Source organism: Pelecanus crispus, chromosome 7 (genome assembly GCF_030463565.1).
Source record: "Pelecanus crispus isolate bPelCri1 chromosome 7, bPelCri1.pri, whole genome shotgun sequence".
Classification (NCBI taxonomy): domain Eukaryota; kingdom Metazoa; phylum Chordata; class Aves; order Pelecaniformes; family Pelecanidae; genus Pelecanus; species Pelecanus crispus.
This window is the reverse complement of record NC_134649.1, coordinates 18,945,962-18,965,995: the sequence shown is the minus strand read 5'-3', so window position 1 is coordinate 18,965,995 and position 20,034 is coordinate 18,945,962. Positions and strand designations below refer to the sequence as shown.

The following is a 20,034-nucleotide window of genomic DNA, read 5'->3' as shown; positions in this document are numbered from 1 at the left end:
GGGGCGAGAGGACAGCCGCCCTCCCCCGCGGTGCTGGGCCCCGCCACCGGCCCTCAGCGAGGGCCGAGCCCCGCCCCGCCCCGCGCGCGTGCGCCGGGTGGGTGCGCAGGCGCCAACGGCCCGGGGGGCGGCGGGCGGGCGGCAGCGGCGCTGTTCTACGCATGTGCGTGAGGGCTCCCCCCCCGCCCCGCCCGGAGAGGGGCTGTCACGTGAGTCCGGCGGCGGATGCGCTTCCGGGTGAGCAGGGGCGCGCAGCGGAGCGGGCCCTTTCCGCGGCGGCGCGGGCGAGGCCGCGGCCTGGCCCGTCCCGTCCCCCCCCGTCCCTGTCCGCCTCCCGCCAGGTACGGCCGCGGAGGGGGCTATAAGGGCGAGCCGGGAGCCTTGAGACGTGGCCCGGCCGGGCGGTGCGCGCGCAGGGCGGGGCCGCGGCCCGGCCGCCCGCCCGCCGGTGCGTGAGGGGCGGCGGGGCTCAGTCGGGAGCCCTGGGGCGCTGGGGGCCCTACCGGGGCAGCGCTCGCCTGCGCCTCGGGTGTCAGAGCCGCTGCCAGGCCGCGCCGGTGACCGGCCCGGCGGGCGCGGGGGGGACGGCTGCTGCCCCAGCCGGCGCTCCCCGGGCGGCGAGCAGGGAGCGCCGCCGCGCCCGGGCTGCCCCGCGGGGAGGGGAGCGGAGCGGAGCGGAGCCGGCTCGTCGTGCGGCCCCGCGCTCCCGGGCTCGCTGATTCCTGCGCGGAGCGCGACGTCGCTCTGTACGGCTTCGGGTCGGCGCTGGGGGCGGCAGCGGGAGGAGTTTTGAGCACGTTAAACTTGAAAATCCCTTCCCTCGCCCCGCTGGGTAGTCGCACCAGGGCAGCACAAACTTCAGCCTTATTCCCACTAATGAGGTTGGGGGGGGGGGGTAATGTGTCTCTTCAATTACGGAGACTCTTCGCCCCTTGTGTGGCTGAATAATGGGGGATGGGGGGGGTAGAATAGCTTTTTCCGATGGTGGTTTAGCAAATGCACAGTATAGAGCTGCGTTGTGGAAGTTAGAGTTGCTTTCTAGTGCCTTTTATTTTAGTTCCTCCTTATTTCCAGCTAACGTAATACACTAAGTATTAATCGATTATTTCCCATCAACTTGTAGGCATATTTAAATCTTACAAAGGAATATTGATTGTGTTTAGGTAGGGTATAAATTCTTTTTGATTGCTGTCTGGCAAGTTAGTATTTACCTTTAAATGAATCTCAGTGATTCAGAAATGCAGATTCTTATATTGCTCTGAATGTGGAGTTTAAAGTAGTATGCTCAAAGATGAAAGCAAGAGTGTTTTCAAAAGTTTTCTCTTTTAGCTGACCAATTTCTCCGTGCTTTGATGCTGAGAGAAGGGAGTAAAAGGAGATGGAGAATTGACTTGTTATTAATGAAAGTCCTTGCATCACCTCATTATGCAAACTTGCAGGTGATAAAGTTTGGATGTCCATCTTCAGATCTGGGAAATGTTTCTTGTGTCCACCTAGTTCGGGGGTGGGCACTAGGCTGGAGCGGAGGAATGCCCAGAAGAAACCCAGGAAGAAGGCGGCTTCGGATGTGATGAAGAGGATCATTCTGTAGTGCAGGCCTTTTTGGACAGTAGGGGTGTGGTGACCTTGGAACGTGCTTTCTCGTACAATGTCTCATCATCATTGGATTATAACTAGGATTATGGAGAGCAGACCTAGGGCCAGGAGTTGTGATGAGTTGTGGTGGAACTGTATGATTAAACCTGAGGTCGTAAGTAAGGTGGCAGCTGCTCCGAAGATGGGTCAGGGGCTTGGGTCTGCTATGTGGTAGGAGTGTGCTTGGTGAGCCATTAGATGTTTTCTTGTAAGTATAGGCTTAGTAGGAGAACAAAGACATAGGCTTGGATTATGGCCACTGCTACTTTTAGGATTGTTAGGAGGAATAGGATTGATGCAGTTAGGATTAGCACTGCTGGGATGATGGGGAGTAAGGCAGTCGTGGCTGTGGAGATGAGTTGGATAAAAAGATGTCCTGCTGTAAGGTTTGCTGTGAAGCCGACTCCTAGCGCTAGCGGTCGGATAAGGAGGCTAGTGGTTTTGATTATGATTAGGGTGGGAATTACTAGTGTTGGGGTTCCTTCAGGTAGTAGGTGGCCACATTCTAAAAGCCCATGGAGTTATAAAAATGTTTAGAAATTATAGTGAGCTTCACCATGTGGATGTGTGTACCAGAAAATGTATCTGTTCCTTACTTTGGCTTGCTGTAAAATCAAATGTGAAAAATTCGCTTAGAGGCATATCTTTAATGCCTGCAACCTAGAATTCACTTAACTAACACTCAGTTAATGTTTCTGTTGAAATGGTGAAGATGAAGTGTAGGAAAAAAGTAAGCTAACCTTTTTTTGAAGTTGATTTCAACTTTCTGAGACTGAAACAGCATGCTATTCTTTGCTGATCAAGTACATAGTCCAATAGTGTGTTCATCATTGCAACTGTCTTGCAAAATAAAGTTTATATTTATTCTATTTCAAATGCTGAGGTGCTGACCAAAGACTGAATATAGGTCTTTGTATTGGATAGGCAAATATGACCATATAAATGTAACTCCTGTTTATTTGTGTATTCTTCTGAGAACTCCGGGATGAAAACCTAAAAAATAATATTTGCAAGGAGTCTTTAACTTGGTGAATTAAATGATCTCATGCATTCAGTTGCCCTTTTTTCTTTAAGTATCTGGGACAGATCAGAGTCTCTGTTTAGCTGTAAACTAAATTTTAAAAAATGGCAATTTATAAAAGGCTTCTCAACACTGTTGTATTTGGTATTCCAGCACCTGCCAGCTAAGCGAGCTTGTTATTAATGAAAGAACTCTGAAAACTATCTCTTCTTCCAGGAAAAATTATGGGAATGCTGATGTTTGACTTCTGGTGCAGGCAGTAATAATCTTCAGATGCAAACTTAAATAGGTTTAACTTGGTGCTCTGGAAATGGAAATCCGTTCATTAGCTGTAGTGGAAGAGTAGTAGATTTTAGTGACGTGTTTCCTCGTGATACTTTTTTTTCTTTTTGTGATATTGTAACTTGCCTGTTGAGATACTTAAAAGTATAAAAGGCATTGTTGAATACCAAAGTCCAGTGGTGCCAATAAGAGAGCAGAACCACATGGCAATCCTGCATTCAGATGTTCTTTGATGTGTTGAAGTTTCTGACCTTTAGATAGCTCCCAATCTTCCATTTCTTCAAGTAAAATGGAAAGTAATGAGCAATGGAGAGTAAAAATGATCAGGCTTGCTGTTCTCAGAAACCACGACTTTTTGTGCTGGCCATGAAGAGTGCTAGGATCAAGTAGAAATTAATTGCTTTTCTTCAACATGACTAATAAAGACTTGCATTATTACAATATATTACATTTTTCAAGTTAAGCTTTTAGATCTGTGATTTACAGCTGAATTAAAAAGAGATGTTGGCATAGTAGAAACAGAAGATGTCAGCACAACCACAGCAGCTGTAGGAAGGCTATTCTAAACTCTGCTTTAATTTCTATAAGCAGAAATAGTAGATTCCCCCCCCCCCGCTCTCTAAGCATTTATATTAGTGATATAAAGTTATTCAGTAGTTAACTTTAAAGTCAGCAGTTTTCTAACTTTCTTGAGAAGATTAGCCTTCCTCCTTAATTTCTCATTCTTCTAGTTGACAAATGGTAGTGCTTGAGACTTTAAGTTGAAACATCCAAAACAACTACTTAGTCTGCATGCAAAGTAGGATGCTGAAAACCTGAATCAAACTTACCTGATGTTGAACTTGGAACTTGCCTTGTAAGTTGTTTGCAGTTGTACTATGCAGTATTTAGTGAATGATTGCTTTCAAATCTACCTTAATGAGAAGCTGCTGATGAGAATTCTGTAAGTAATGTGAGAATTGTTTTGTTAAAGTGTCTTAAACTTTGATTACAGCATGAGTAACTTTTAAACTCTGCGCCTGTCTTAGTGTATGAAGTTTATCTTAACATAATGAAATACATGCAGGTAGGAATTGCTTCTGCACTGAAATACTGTACATCTGAAATAATAGATGTTGCTTGGTGTTTGGGGTTTTTCAGAAGTGTGGTGAGAAAACTGTTCAAGTCTTGGCACAAAACCCTACTTCAAGCCTTCTTGTGTGAATTGTATTGCGAACACAGTCCAGGCGAGCTCAAGAGTAGCATCTTATAGCCACCAGCATAGGGGTAGGGTTGGTTTGTGGTGGTATGTCTTTTTTTTTTTTTCCTGTCAGTTTTCTTAATTTCTTCATCTGTCCCTTAAGAATAAAGTTATCAGTTTAGATTTTCTTTTAGGTTTAGTGTCTGTTTACAGTGAACTGCATATTTGCATCAGGTGGTCTGTTCCATACTGATTGTAACCGCTGTATTCTCTTGACTGCGTAGGATACCTTGTGAAACTTCTCGTGCTTCATCTCGGTGTCCTGAAACAAATGCATAAAGAACTATGCACATATTCACTGTTACTACTGATCAAAATATGATCTTATCTCCAAGCAAATATTTAAAATTAATTGTTGCAAACACTCAGCAGGTTAGTACCCAGGAGAAACTGTATGTTGAGCATATCAACATCCTAATGAAAGAGAGGATGTGTTTCATGAGGAAAGTCGTATGATTCAAGCAGCAAGAAACTACTCCAAACAGCATGTTAGTCAAAAAGGACAAACAGAAAGAGGGAGAGCTGGGAGGACAATTGCTGGGGGCAACTTCTTGGAGATTGTGTGCACAGGCACATATTGCCAGCAACTGAGCAGTGCAGGGGCTGAATGATTCAAACAAGGAGAGTCTGACCCTTAAGAGGAACCAGGTTTCTACGTTCTAGAAATTTTATTTCAATTTCCTGGGTGAGGGAAGCAGGGAAATTTCAGTAAAATAAGCTTAAATTTTGGTCATTAGCGTTTAATTTGTCTCTGGTTACTGCAGTTTTACAAAAAATCAGTCTTTTTTTATTAATCAGCTTGTGTAGAGTAGCTTTAAGCGTTGCAGGACATTTTCAAATCAGTCTGTGGTTGTAATCAGGTCAGGAGAAGAGAAATTGAGACTTGTCATGAAAGGTGATCCTACAGAACAGTAAGTGTAACTTGTTTCTTTTTAGTCACGTAAAAAATTGTCTCTCTGGTATAATTAGCACTATGAATGCATTCAAAGTTTGTACTTACTGGTGTTCTGTGTTGATTGCTTGTTTGCATTTAAAAATAGCATTGTTTCCTGTTTTGATCAGTGTTGATCTTCTTAGCATCTTCATTGATTAGTTTACCTGTTCCTGTCAATCTTTAGAGCCAATGCAGCCAAGAGCTTCAACTGTCTTGGACTTGTATGTCAGCAGAATGGTTTATTATATTCCATTATTGGGGATTCATTGTTGCTGGTGATGGGTGAGCCTGAAAAAAGACAGCTTGACTTGCACATTGCAGGGTGAGTCTTCTGAAAACGCTTTCTGAAATAGAGTTATCTTTTAAGCATGGGGGGTTTTTTAAGAACTGGGTTGTATTTTAGATCTGACCATCTGTTTGGTGTCATCGTGTGTTGTGTCCATCCCGAAATATATACTTACTGAATATCTCTTCTAGAATCTAGAGAGCTGTCAGGTTTCTTGCAGTTTGGAGTGAACTGGTATAATCCTAAATGATAGATCAGGTTGCTCAAGGCCTTGATTTTAACTGAGAGGTTGATCCTGCTTGAGCAGAGCATTGGACTACATGAGATCCCTTCCAGCCTAAATTGTTGTATGATAAACCGTTCCATAAGCAGTTTTGTATGAATAAAAAAAAATAAAATGGCAACAAACTGTAAACTTTTCCCAGTTTGGTTTTATTTTTCCTGCATAATACCTCAACTTGTTGATAAGTGAAAGGATGTGTTGCAAGTATAGGAGTCACAATAGTATTGAACTAGCATCTTCTGTTATGTTCCTGCAGCTCTTCTTTAGCCCGCTGTCCTGAAGACAAGAGGTTCTGGCTGATCAGGAGTCTCTATTATTAATTCAAGTTGGCTGGAGAATGGAAGGTGTTGAATTTAAGGAAGAATGGCAAGATGAAGATTTTCCAAGGTTTTTAATTTTTTTTAAAGTAATTCAAATGAAATGCATAACATCCAGAATAAGCTACCTCTTTATCTTCCTGGTGAACTAACACTCAATAATAATCCTGAAGTGATTTCCATTAATATAGTAGTCTTGAAAAGGTTTTGTGGCATGTTTCTTTACGGTCTGGAAAGAGATCACTTTATGTTCATGTATAAGTCAAGTCATACAGGAATGCCACTGTTGAAGTTTCTAATGTTGCTAAACTGAAAATTTTGAAGTTTGGCTTTGTTTTCTGTGGTAGTCTTTTGCAACTACATTGTTTGCATATTATTACCCGTGTCTGAAGGCCCAAATATTTCATTAAGCAACATTTCTGAACAAAATTTTTAACAGCTAAGACTGCTGGTGATGCTTGGGCCTGCAAAGAAACTGAAACAGCTGACTTCAGAGGCATTCTATAATAACATGACTAAACTACGGCTGTAATGTATTTAATGTCAAATTTTCTCAAGAATATGACAAGTTTTCTTAAGGATGACGCACACTAATAGCAGTCAGTATGTTGGCGTTTGTCACAGGAACAGATGGCTGCTTGAGTGCTGTAAAGGAATTTTCTGCTACTTTGGTGCTTTGTTTACTGAAAGCTTGAACTTAGGCTATAAGTAAATTTAGTTCAGTACTATCCCACAGTGGGTTTTTTTAGCAATGTGTAAGTCTAAAAATTTGGCATTTAGCTGGCTATTTAAAAAAGAAAAGAAAAAATTTTGTAACAATAGTTTCTACTTTGTGCACTAGGCCCCTGCCAGAGGATGATCCTGTTGAGTCAAATATATTGGCTGCAGCTGGAACAGAAAGTGAAGCTGGTAAGAACATTCCACTCCAGTCAAGCTGACTGCTTCCTGCTTAGATGGCTGGTTTAAAGCTCCTTTTTTTTTTTTTTTTTAGGGTGTTCTTTGGGTTTTTTGGTGGGGTTTTTTTTTTTTTTTTTGAGTCAGGCTTGAGGAAACAGCATTCTAAATGACATTTTTGTATGACAAGGGTGTGATAAAAATCTTGTCTAGAAAGATAGAAAGAAAAGAGGTTTGTCTAGAAAGAAAGGGGTTTGGAATAAAATATGAGACTCTTTGTCCTTGCTGTGAACAGAGCTATCCAGGTAATACCAAACAAAAATGAATTATTGCACTTGCTTCCTGACCTGTCTTAAAATCTTGGTTCATTATTTGGCTTCTGTGCATCAGTTAGAGCTTAGCTTAGTTTTGCTCCAAATTTCAGGCCTTTGCGGCCTTTTAAGAATGTTACCTGTCTGAATGGTCAGAGGGGAAATAATACAGATTTTTTTTTTACGCTTTTAAATTTTTTAGATCTTGTCTCTCTGCTTTAGTTGTGTCATTTCTGGTGCTGGATCAGTCATTTTATTTTATTCCCTGCTTACAAATGCTGTGTAAATCATGCAAGTATTTGCCTTGTATCTCAAAGCATGCTGTGTATTCACCTAATAGTTTCTTTAATTTTCTGTCCTCACTGTTGTCTGTCAGCCGCCTTTTTTTTTTTTTTTTTTTTTTTCTTCATCAAAGATGGTTATGATGTTACCAATACCTAACAAGAACAAGGGCTAGGGACATGAATCTATTGCATTATTTGCAAGACATTTAGTATAATACCTAGAACAACTCATGGTACACTTTGATATAGCTAGTGTGGGTAATAGTTGCTTAGGTAGCTGCAGCGCTTCAGATTTTTCTTCTGTGGGGAGGATGGTGGTCTACCACTGTGATCACAGTGTGTATGCAGTCATGTAAACTTACGGTCTTGAGGACTTGAGAACTTCAACCTCCAAGTGCTGTTCTTCTCATGCTGTGTTTGATTCTTTTCCAAAGACACATTTAAATTATGGGCATTAAATTAGAAGGCATTCTGAGAAAGCACTGTGCTCTTCTGTCTTGTTAATATGCTTACCTAAACTCACTTTAGCTTTGAAAATAAGTATATTGCTTTTTTAAATACAGAGGTTAGTGGAACCAAAGTGAGGAAGAAACTAATGGCTCCGGATATTAGCTTAACTCTGGATCACAGTGAGGAATCTGTTTTGTCTGATGACTTGGATGAGAGTGGAGAGATTGATTTGGACGATTTAGATACTCCTTCGGAAAACAGCAATGAGTTTGAATGGGAAGGTAAGTATTTTGTTACTTCTGTCTGATGCCCTAAAATATTTCTGTTTTCTTATGTACAGGTCAACAGTGTTTTAGGTGGGAAATAACTATGACTCAATATTACAAGAGGAAAAATATAAAGGGAGTGATTGGATTAGAAATTGGGAATAGGTGCAATGAATTTTTAAAGAGCAAATTGGACCTCGACTGATTAGTAAGCAGGCAACATAATAATAGCTGTAACTTCAGGTAAACTTAGAGGAATGTCATTAAACATCTGTAAGACTTGAAGTTATGGAAAATCTTCTCTGTTGTAGTATGTTTTTAAGAACCAATCTGGGGGGAAAAAAAAAAATCAGGTGTTTTACATGTATTATACATCAGTTTTAAATGGAGGTGAACCATGTAAAGGGATATAGATTAGCTAGTCAGAAATTGATGAATTGCAAGCCTTTGTATTTAAGGAGAACTGAATGGTATTTTTAAAAATATTGAGTAACACCTGATCACCACCTTACTGTGGTGAGAATGGCAAAAGACCAGTTGCCTTAGAGTTTGCATGCTTTCTGGATTGACTGGAAGTGGTAGAAGAGCCTCTATTTTGTGTCAAGGAGTTCTGAAATTACTTCATAGGAAGTTAACCTAGCTATAGCCACACATTACTATAGTAATGGTCTTAATTTTAAGAAATGAATAGACACTTCATCTTATTCTTATAGGTAAGACCTGCAGATTCTAACAAATTTTATGAGGTAAAAAAGTTATGTATAGGAGTTAAAGCACAAGTTTAAACTTGCAGTTTATGTTTTAAGGCCCTTTTGTGTAAGTCATGAACTGTTGTGTTGGTCAAACAGTTGGAGTCTTTAACTTCTGTAAACTTAATGACTTAAGAATATCTCATGTTAAGTAAACATTTAAACTCTTTTTTTTTTTTAATTCTGGAAATAAAATAATTTTAATTCCTGAGTAAACAAGCAGCTCTCTTTTCACTGTTACGTATGAAACACTACCTGTTCTTCATTACAAGATAGCATATAAATGGAGAAAGAAACACTCTTTAGAATAAGTTGGGGTTTTTTTTCAATAGCTAAAGACATTGCAGGTGAAGTTTTCATAACAGACTGTTGGTTTACCTGTGTAAAAGGATTTTCATCATTTTAGTGAAGAATTGGTATTTAGGGTTAGTTTTACAATGATACGAAGGAAATGTTCCGACTGTTTGTGCCTTGTTTTTAAAAGTGGCTGAAAAGGGTTTCTGTCTTTTCTTCCTTTAATGCTGCTGCCTTCATTTTCCTGGAAGGATAGTTTCAATTAACAGCTTTGTCTTGGGAACAGACAACTAACTTGCAGTAGGTTTTTTCTCGCTTTGGGTAAGGTCTATGCAACAAAGTCAAGAATCATAATTTAATCGGAGCAAATTGTTTTACAGATTGCTGTCAGCATAAATTTCATATATATTGATTGCACACGTGTGAATTAGATTTAATTTCTGATAGATTTGTCTGCATGTCTGCTTGCAAGGTACTCTCAATGTTTTAAATCCTGCTTTTATGTAAATCTGTGATCAAGCAACCTGTGTAATTATCATTGAAGTTAACCACTTTGTCTATTTTGGTAAGATTCATCAAGGTCTGTGTTGTGAAAGTCTGCAATTAAATAAGCTTCCTACATGAATGGAAATTTGTCGTGTACTTTAACATGAAAACTACCGTCAATGGGTAACTGCCAACATAGAGTATTTTGATAAAAAATATGACACCCATGAGATCCTATTTTGTAATGACTGAAGGAACTAAGGCAGCTGATATGTCTGACTGGCTAAAGAATGTTAAAATAGAGTAGATAGCAAAGTGGTTAACCTGTACTGTAATTGATTGTCACTATACATAGTATTCATAATGGATCTTGAACGTGTTTTAACTTTGGCAGATGATCTTCCAAAACCAAAAACTACTGATGTAATTAGGAAAGGATCACTTACTGAATACACTGCGGCAGAGGAGAAAGATGATGGTCGACGCTGGCGAATGTTTAGGATTGGAGAACAGGACCATAGGGTGGACATGAAGGCAATTGAACCATATAAAAAAGTTATCAGTCATGGTGGTAAGGATTAGTGATGTGCTGAGGGGAACTGTTGAGAAACTACTACTTTAAGCTGGATTGGGGTGGCACAGGAAGAGCTTTGGGCATAAAGACTTGTGGTGATTCATTTGTTGCAGTATTAAGGCATATGGTTGATATAATATTTTTTCCCTATTAAACTAAAGTTCCAAAATGTACACATGTTCAGATGAAGCTACTAACATGCACATATGTAATAAGATGTACTTACCTGTTTAGGTTGGAAGAAAAGTTGACTATATCAAGTGTTACTAAATATACTGAGATTCTATACAGAGATGTTGATTGTAGGTACAGCATTTGATTTACATCAACCTCAGCTATTTCTTTAGAAGTAGATGAACTTGAAAAAGAAATCTTGAGGTTTTCTGTAACTTTATGATCCATCCATATAGAATAGATGTTTGTAAATCTCTTTAAGGTAAATAATGAAAAATCTTACTGAATGTGCTTGACTTTGTGTAAGTGTAGTCAAGGTATAGTCACCTTTGTCACTACTGCTGCTTTTTTCTTTGTTTTCAGGTTATTATGGTGATGGGTTAAATGCCATTGTTGTGTTTGCTGTTTGCTTTATGCCTGAAAGCAGCCAGCCTAACTACAGATACCTAATGGACAATCTATTTAAGTAAGTCGTCATCTGCCTCTGAATACTGTCTTAATTTCACATTGTGAAACTTAGCACTTTAATGTAAGAGCAGTTAGTTCTCTAATGAAGCTTTTCATATTTTGGATGAGGGAAGGGTAACAAATAGAAAAACAACTACATCTGCTTCCAGGGGAAGGAAAAAAATGATTAGATGTTGCTCAACACTGTTGCCAACTTTGTTTTTTAAATGTAGTTGAGCACTACGAGGAATTACTTTAATACCCACAGATCTTCACTTGAAAGTTTTCTTTGCTTGTCTCTGCAGGTATGTAATTGGCACTTTAGAGCTGTTAGTAGCAGAGAACTATATGATAGTTTACCTGAATGGTGCAACAACACGGAGAAAAATGCCAAGTTTAGGCTGGCTTAGGAAATGTTACCAGCAAATAGATAGAAGGTAAGAAGCTCTGCAGTGTTTTCTTACAATATTCACATGCTCAGTGTTTTTTACATTTTTACATATTTACAATTTACATATTTAGGAAAAACTGCTGTTTAATATGGTGTCTGACACCTACTGATTAAGATTAAGTTAAGCAAATTGCTTGGTGTATTGAAAACCTCTTCCTGAGCTAGACAGTGTGGAATAATGCTACAGGCATGCCTGGGATTTTTTGTTGGTAGGGTTTTTTTTGTGAAAATAGTAGTGTTAGAGTACTGACTACTGTTACCACATAGAATATCTTTAAAGCTTCATGTATTAATATTATAAGGTAATAAGGGGGGTCCTTTGTGAGCCACTTCATCATTAGTTGTGTAAAAAGATTCAAAGAAACATCTATCTGGAATGTTATTTCCTTGTCGTTGTCAAACTGATACTACATCTTAAATTTTGACTATACAGTTCTGTGGTATTTTTTTCTTCTGGCAGATGGTAATTTCTAATAATGGAATGTCAGAATACTAGATTTATGTGACAGTTGTGCTTGCAAAAACATACTTTTTGTATATTAAAAAACCCCTTGTTGTCATGCTGCCTTCTTGTTCCAGTAATTATGTCTGCTGTTTGAATTCTGCAGGTTAAGGAAAAATCTGAAATCGTTAATCATAGTTCATCCTTCTTGGTTCATCAGAACGCTTCTGGCTCTCACAAAACCTTTTATTAGGTAATAGTCTGGAAGCTTTTTTTTTTTAATCCTAACAACTGTTTACTTTACACTTCAAAAACTGTTTTAATATTGACCTACTGAAAAATTTTTAAGTTGTAACTGTACCCTGCATTTGTTTGTTCTTCCGCAGCTCAAAATTCAGCCAAAAAATTAGGTATGTCTTTACCCTGGCAGAACTAGCTGAACTCATCCCCATGGAATACGTTGGCATCCCAGAATGCATAAAACAGTACGTTTTATTATTCAAACATGTTCTACACTGTTCATGTTTTAGAACCAGTATATATTGTATTCAGTGATAGGTTTGAATGTAATACTTTGCATTTAATAAAATTTAATTTAACTCAGATCACTGCTATCTCTAAGAGGACTATCCGTGTTTGACCACATCGCTAACTACAGTTTGGTATGCAGTAGTGTGGATAATCGAAATGTTGATTTATAGGGATTTTCACAGATAGTGCCTTACGTAATTACCAAGTTATGGTGTGTGAATTAGTCTTCTAGAGACAAGGCCTCATTCCAGTTACCCCTTAGTATACTAAACTGGCTTGTGAGTGAGAAATTCTGGGCTTGTTGATACTGAAGTTATTTGTAGTAGCTTCAGTGTTCATGCTAAAATGTGGAACAAATTAAGTGGTGAAATATCACTTGGGTTGGGATTTCATTTAAAAGAAGAGCTGTGGTGGAAAAATGCTGAATCCCTACCCATAACAGTTCTAAAACTACTTTGGTGAAGAGGTGAAGGCAGCATTAATGTCCTTGGTTTTCTCCTCTTCCTTCCCTCCAGATACACATACCCATTTTAACATCAGCACAACTCTGCTTTCAAATATGATGATGATACTTCTGTCAGTAGCATTTGTGGGTGCAGTAACAGAGTAGAAACCATAAACTTGGGTCTTAAAAAAAGCCAGATGAAAATACTAACAGTTCTGATAAATTGATCAGCCTATTAGATGGTATAACATGCAAAATCTATAGAGTATGCATCACAATAGGTGATCATGGATGGGGAACTCCATAAGGAAAGATGGCATAGTCTCACTGTATGGACAGAAGGGCACATCTGTGTTGGACAAATCCCCAAATCCCCTCCCTGCAAATGACTGGTTATTGCAGTAAACATTCAGCTGGTATCAGCTGCACAATTTAACTTTTTATAAAATAGAGAAAACATGTTTTTTCTTGGAGCGGGGAGGAAAGACATGACAATGCTGAAGCAGCTTTGTGCTATCTTTAGAACATCTTTTTTTTCACTGGGGCTTTTGAATGATGTGTTATGAATATTTAGACTGTCACTCCAAGTCTTGAAAAACTCCTTTTTGTATTGATGAACCTTTAACTGTTCTGCAATGGCTGAACTTGATTGACTTATGGAGTTAATTCTGAGACTTCTGTGGAGGATTATATCTGGCTTCAAACTGTTATGAATACAGACTTTAAATTTTAGTGATGGGTGTTAATACTGTACAAGAAGTTGTATTGAATTCATATGTCATCGTAACCAAAGCTGCTTCTTGTTTAATGCTTATGAATGTTGGAGGTACAATATATTTTTTTCTTAATTGTATCAGTTTCAAAACTCGGTATGTTTCTACAAACTGTATTGACACTAATACCAGTTTGCAGCTTCTGTTGAATTTGGCCTTCATATGTTATATTTACTGAAATCAAACTTTTCCTCACCAAGGTATGAAGAAGAAAAGTTTAGAAAGAAACAGAAAAGGTATATTCATATTTTGATTAGGGTTGCATCTAGATAAGATGATTTGCACTGCAACTAACTCCCAGTTGATTGGCTTGCATAAAGGAATAAGCATTTGTAAATATAAACATGCACTAGTGACTAAGTTTTTATGCATGAAAGTAACTATACTGTCTGCAAGTACAGTATATCATGTAAAAGAACTCACCCTGGATGTTCAAACAGATAATTTCTGAATAGTCTCTATTACATGACATGCTCACTTTTAAGGGGATACATGGATTCTCAACTGAATCTTCAAGAGGCAAAAGTAGTGCTTCTGTCTGAATTGATTAAATCAAGTTTCACTGTTTCTAACAAGAAGTGATATCTGAAGGAAGAGCTGGTTTTAGGTGCTGTGCTGTAGCTGTGCATCAGCAGAGGTGCAAGTCTGGAAGAAATTCTAATATTGAATCTTGTATTTTGTATTTTTGGTATTCACTACCTTTTTAGTTATTAACTTGCACAGGTGCAATCTACATAAGTATTTTTAGTGCTGTTTGTATTTGCAGTGCCTATGTTCCTTGCTAATAAACATTGGATTTTCATTTTGTTAATTTTCAGTCTCCTGCTAACTACTCAAGCTATTCCAGCAGCTGATGAAGTTTTTTGAATGGATACATTATTTTTTCACTCTATCACTAACAAATGTTCTGAAAGATTTTGCTGCTAACTTTGCTTTTTTTTTTAATTACTCTTCCTGTGTGTGCATAACTATTGAGGGAGGCTTATTGTCTAAATTGCGTAATGGACATAGAGAGGAACACTGAGAGATTAAACTAAAAGGAATTTAAATTCTTTCTGAAAGCTAGCAGGTAAAGCTAATGACAAGTGTTGAACATTCTCTGGGAATTATTCCAATTAAGTGATAATCTTGCAGTGTGTAACCTAAAGTACTAAGCCTATCAAATCTAAGAAACCCTCTCAGTACATAATGAACAACAGTTCCGCTTGATCCCCCCCTAGTGTGCATAATTGGGCCAAATTCTATTGCAAGGCCCATTGTATTCAGGATGCAAACCTGAGACATTGAACAGTGCTGTAAAAACTTTTAAAAATCTCCAGTACAACAAGCACTTCTTAGTGTCCCTGTTGATATCATCACTTATATTACCATCAGTTTTGTAAAAAGTAGTCTGTTCCTAAGTGAAACTTATGTATAGAGGAGAGATCAGAGGCACTATTTGATACTGAGGCTTTAATCAGGTTAAAAGCAGTTATAGGCATTATTTATTATAATAGGAGGAAAGGAGATGTGTTGAAGTTTAGTTATAAATTTGTTGAGGATGGCAGGAATTCTTTGCCTATGTGTATGAGTCACTTTGGAAGCTAGAATATGATATACTTCTATGGATTTATATTGTCAGCTCTGTGTTTATGCATAGCTTGTTTGCATTAGCTTACCATATTTTCTTACACTGTGATTAGTCCTGTAAGTCATGTCAAAACATGCTTTCCTAAGATACTGCAGTGAGGACAGGGGTGAGTTGTAGCTGCATACTGTGCAGGTGAACAGGTATCTGACTAGGACTGTTGGTTCTAGACAACACTGCTCCAGATGTACAGATCCTTATGTACTAGGTTCACTTCTTGCAGCTGGGGGAAAAAAAAAAAAAAAAAACCCAAACCAAACTTGCCTCCCCTTTTTGTGGGTTCATAGCCTAGAAGACCCGTCATTCTTTTTATCACTTTGAAAAACTGGCTGGTTATAGTTTGAGAGACTGGAGGGGTAGGTTAGACAATTAGGTTGTTAGAAGACAAAGTTGGCCTTAGCTTCTCTCACTTTGGAACTGCTGTTGGTTTTAAAATAAATTTACCTCCATGCACAACTTATTTTCCAGAAGATGTAGTTAAGACTGGAGCTTGTTCTTACTGTAAAGAGGAAAAGTACATCTCAACCATCCACTGCTTTCTGCAAAACAACATTTTGTTTGCTAGTCCCAAGGCAGATATTTAAAATAAAAAACAAAACAAAAAACCCACAAAAAAACCCACCCCAAACAAAAATAACAGTTTTAGCAGCATGATGGTGAATTTTTCCTAGGTAATTACAAGAATCATAGAACTTAATAGAAAAAGTGTTGCAGTTAAGGAGCCACTTGACTTTTGTTGATTCAACTAGTGCTGTTACCTTCTTGGCTTAATTACTATAACATTAAAAGTAATTCTGTGCTTATTCTGCAGTGTATGAATTTGTCAAAGTAGTAATGCTTGACGGGATTGTCACATTACCTGTAAACTTGTATTCTGCTTGCATTCATGGATAAAAGCACAGAACCTGCTTTTTTTTCTTCTGTAGTCAAATGTCACTTGCACTTTTCAAATGCTTGCTTTTGAATGCTATAGTTATTTAAATGGTTTCTTAACAATAACAATTTTAATTAATTTCTAGGGGGAGGTAGGAAAATAGATATTTTTGTTTTTAAAAGCATTGTTGTGACTGCATTCAATAAAAATCTTAATTTAGTGTTTATTTACTAAAACTTTTTCCATGTAAAAGCTTTGTGTTAAGACTAATAGTTTTTGCTTGATATATGAGCTATCAAACTAAACTACTACTTAACGTAATTTTAATTTTACTGCTTTCTTTGCTAAGCAGAGTTGACCAAGAGCTGAATGGAAAACAAGAGCAGAAAAGTGAACAGTAAGTTTGGAGTCCAAGCAAGACTGAAGAATATGCAGATGGAATTATGCTATTTTTGCTCCATTTACAATGCATTCTCTGTGTGTGTATATATTATATAACCTGTTGCAAAAGGTGCTTAATTTCTTTGGACTAGCACACAATGGACTGCTTACTGCTGTATTGGTTTGTCTTGACTTTAATAGCTATGTTTATGTAATAATTTTATACTGCTAAATGTCAAAGAACCCTATGTTTTCAGAGGATGTTCTTGCAATTGTTTATCTAAATGATGCATGTTCTTCAGTAAAATATTTATATACCTAAATGTTAAAGGAAAGAGATAATATATATTTTTATGACTGAGCAATATATTGTATGTACCTGCTGAAGGAATTCATTTGCAGGTAGACAAGGCCATAAGTTACTTGTTGTTATTATAAATCTGTTTTGCTGTAAATGGTCAAGTGCATTTCTTTGTTGTCACAGAAACCTTAATTTGTTTGGATATTAACAATCACATAATGTAGACTTTCACAAGTGTGGAGATGCTTATTTTTGTTCACATACTTAATACAAGCAGTACTCATTTACCTAACTAGAGTGAGCTTCAGCTCTGGTGTCTTTTAGTCGATTTTTCAGAATGCAGAACTGCAGTTCTGTGAACTTTGGTCTGTTGGCCAAAGGGTTTAAGCCTAAACCACAATAGAAGCTGAATTGTTGGAATGACTAATAATATACCAGACCTTTCTCAATTTAAGTTGCAAATTTAGATTCTGCTTCAGTAAATCAAGGCTGTCTCAGCTACCAGTAGGAAGTAAGTTCATTACAGTTCTTCCTGGATGAATATTGGTTGCCACCAGTAGGAAATCTGGTCAGAGTCAGTACAGCTTAGGAGTTACATAGATACTCTAGCCATAATATCAATTGTTTGCAGAGGTATGGGGAGTCTTACGCTACCTGTGTCATCCTTGTAGATGAAACATCCCTTTCTAAAGGTCTTAGTTTGGCACATGATACCAGCACTAATTTCACTTAAAAAAAAATAAAAAGTTATTTAAAGGTTGGGGGGTTTTTTGTTTGGTTTTTTTTTTCTCCCCACAGTGGTAGTAAACTTGTATGTGTAAGAGGTGTTCTTGGACACATAACTAGTGTTTATAAGTTTATCAGGGCAACAATAATCCACTGGTTGATACGTTGTAAAAGTTTGTAACATCTTTTGATTAATAATTGCTATTTCCCTGTAAGGACAGGTGTATGCAAATAAATCCATTCAGGAGTTAAGCAATATAATATTGTAGGAAATATATTAAATCTTCACTTTTGATTTTTATTGTACTCACAATTTTGTCCTAATGCCAAAAATACCAGTTCTCAATTAAAAGTTAGCGTTATACAGTTCTCCCTATTTAAAAAAAAAAAAAAACATAAGGTTGTGTTCAACCAGATTACTACCTGACACTGATAAATAGCAGTCAAGGGGTAGTTCCATGGTCAAGACTTATTACCAATTAATCTACTGTCTCTATGATACATGTATAAACTCTGAGAGCATATTCATGACAGATGAGGGCAAATTGCCCATGTGTCTGGGAGTTTAAGTCTGCAATTCAGAGACTTTCATATCAAGATCTAGGTACTTTTGTTATAGTAGCTTCTGTATCACCGTTTCAAAGAGATTAATGCAGGATGTTCTCCTTCAGCAGGCAATGCTAATTTCGAGTTGCCTTGCATCCATTTCATCTGAAAGCAGAACACAGATGTGAACAGTTTCTTTGGGGCTGTCTTATCTCCTGCTTCAGTTTTGATGTTGACCCAGATTAACGTAAAGTTCCAGTCAGTAAATTGGACACTTACAGCCTGTTTACTTCTGATACTTGCACAGTGCAGTGTGTATGAACATGCAAACCTGCAACCCTTCCTGATTTTTACTGATTCTGTGTGGGTCCTAAGCTAGATACTAAGCATTCTGATCATCTCATTTCAAAATTTGCCTAACTAAAAACATATTTTTCTCAGTAAAATCATACTCTTAGTGGAAGGATGGTAGTTCTATATGTCCTGTTGCTTCCTATGTGTATAGTGCAGTATAGAGTAGCCAGTCCTCTGTATAGGCCATATTATCAAATGATGGGATTGTTACTGTTGTCTTTCCTGGTGGCTGAGTGATTCTACGGTTTCATGCTGCAGTAGTACTGTTCCCTTTGGAAATGTGTATGTGCTTACCTAATGGTTTATTTCTCTGGTATAAGTTTTTGTGAATGAATATACAGTACAACAGTTCTTCTGTCCCTAAAGATACTCAGTTTGAAAAACAGGTGTACTAAATAATTATTCCCCTCTGACCTTTTGCAGCTCATCATTTAATAGTGAGGTGGATGTTTACAAAAAGCAAAGAGGTCCCAAAGTTATCTTTAACGCAAATGGGTAACTTCTTGTCAAACTTACCTTTTTTTAAATTTATAAAATAATTTAATATATTTTAATATTTAAAAACATGAAAACTTGGAATGTCATACTTAATAAAACTAAGTTCAAAACCTGAATCACTTTGTGATAAGATACAGTCTTCTAAGAAATTTACCTGTCAATGGCACTTCCTTCTAAAAGTAAAACTCATGTTGCTAGAATATGGTTTGAGCCCTGTCAAGAAAATATAATTTCATGAGTCACTAATTTACCCTTGATTTGGAGGTTTCTTTTATATATATATATATATGTGGTAATAAGTTGTTAGTTATCTTTGTTATTAATGTGTATAGCTGAAATAGAGATGTTTGGGCCGGTGGCCTCTCTGTGTGTGGATGTGACATTTTGTAAATTGATTTCTACAACAGGATACGTGTTCAGAAGTGGCAAAGATATTTTGAGGAAAGTGTCACTAAAAACTGATGCAAGTAGACTCTAGATTGCTTGAATGTTCCTGACGTTCTGTGTAGTATGGCAAAGCCACGGTCTGTTGGAAGGTAATGGAGAGGGATGTATAAGGATTTAGTGCTGAAGCAGATTGAAGTCTTTGAGGTTCTGGGATGTTAAAATGGAGAATTTTTGGTTCCAAAAAGCTTAGAACTAGTTAGAATAATATGTAACCTTGTTCATAACAGTGCAGTTTAACATATTTTTTTCCTTCATTTTCAGTGAACAAGTGAAAAACAGTACTGCTTGCTGTGAGGAACTTTCTACTGAGAAACAGTAGTTATGTTCTGAATTGCACACAGTATATAGCCTGTGTTTGTTAGCATGTTTCAGCAAGTTTGCATCATACACTTAAATGCTCTAATGACAACTTAAAACTGTTCAACAGTTAATTTGTGTCGGACTCCAAGATTAGATTACATATTGGTGGTAATGGAATCTTTCATGAAATGATCCCAAAGTGTGTCATAGGGAGGAGAGGGTGGCATTGGTGCCTAGTCATGGTAGCTTCACTGATGTCATCTACTGAAATGTCTGTAGTTTACAGAAAATAGTAGAACTACATTGTGAATGGGCACTCTCTAAACTAAATCTGTCACGAAGAAGTAAGTTTCTTGGTGAAAAGTGTATTTCTGCCAGTGTCAAATTTTTGTCTGTGTATCCGATGGATTT

General features: G+C 37.9%; 1 protein-coding gene across 4 annotated transcripts; it reads left to right on the top strand.

The window, feature by feature from the left end:
• The first annotated feature begins 301 nt into the window (after window positions 1-301).
• On the top strand, window positions 302-18,184 carry BNIP2 (BCL2 interacting protein 2). 4 transcript variants are annotated; one of them, XM_075713507.1, is made up of 13 exons: window positions 302-341; window positions 5,297-5,434; window positions 5,938-6,068; window positions 6,840-6,907; window positions 7,737-7,745; window positions 8,051-8,218; window positions 10,127-10,303; window positions 10,844-10,946; window positions 11,233-11,364; window positions 11,987-12,073; window positions 12,207-12,305; window positions 13,770-13,805; window positions 16,423-18,184. In XM_075713507.1, the coding sequence occupies exons 3-13, from the start codon at window positions 6,019-6,021 to the stop codon at window positions 16,469-16,471; spliced, it is 978 nt and encodes a 325-aa protein (XP_075569622.1). In that variant the 5' UTR covers window positions 302-341; window positions 5,297-5,434; window positions 5,938-6,018; the 3' UTR covers window positions 16,472-18,184. The 4 variants fall into 4 exon arrangements, with proteins under 4 accessions (XP_075569622.1, XP_075569621.1, XP_075569623.1 ...); XM_075713506.1 differs by lacking the exon at window positions 7,737-7,745; XM_075713508.1 differs by lacking the exons at window positions 7,737-7,745; window positions 13,770-13,805.
• The last annotated feature ends 1,850 nt before the right edge of the window (window positions 18,185-20,034 follow it).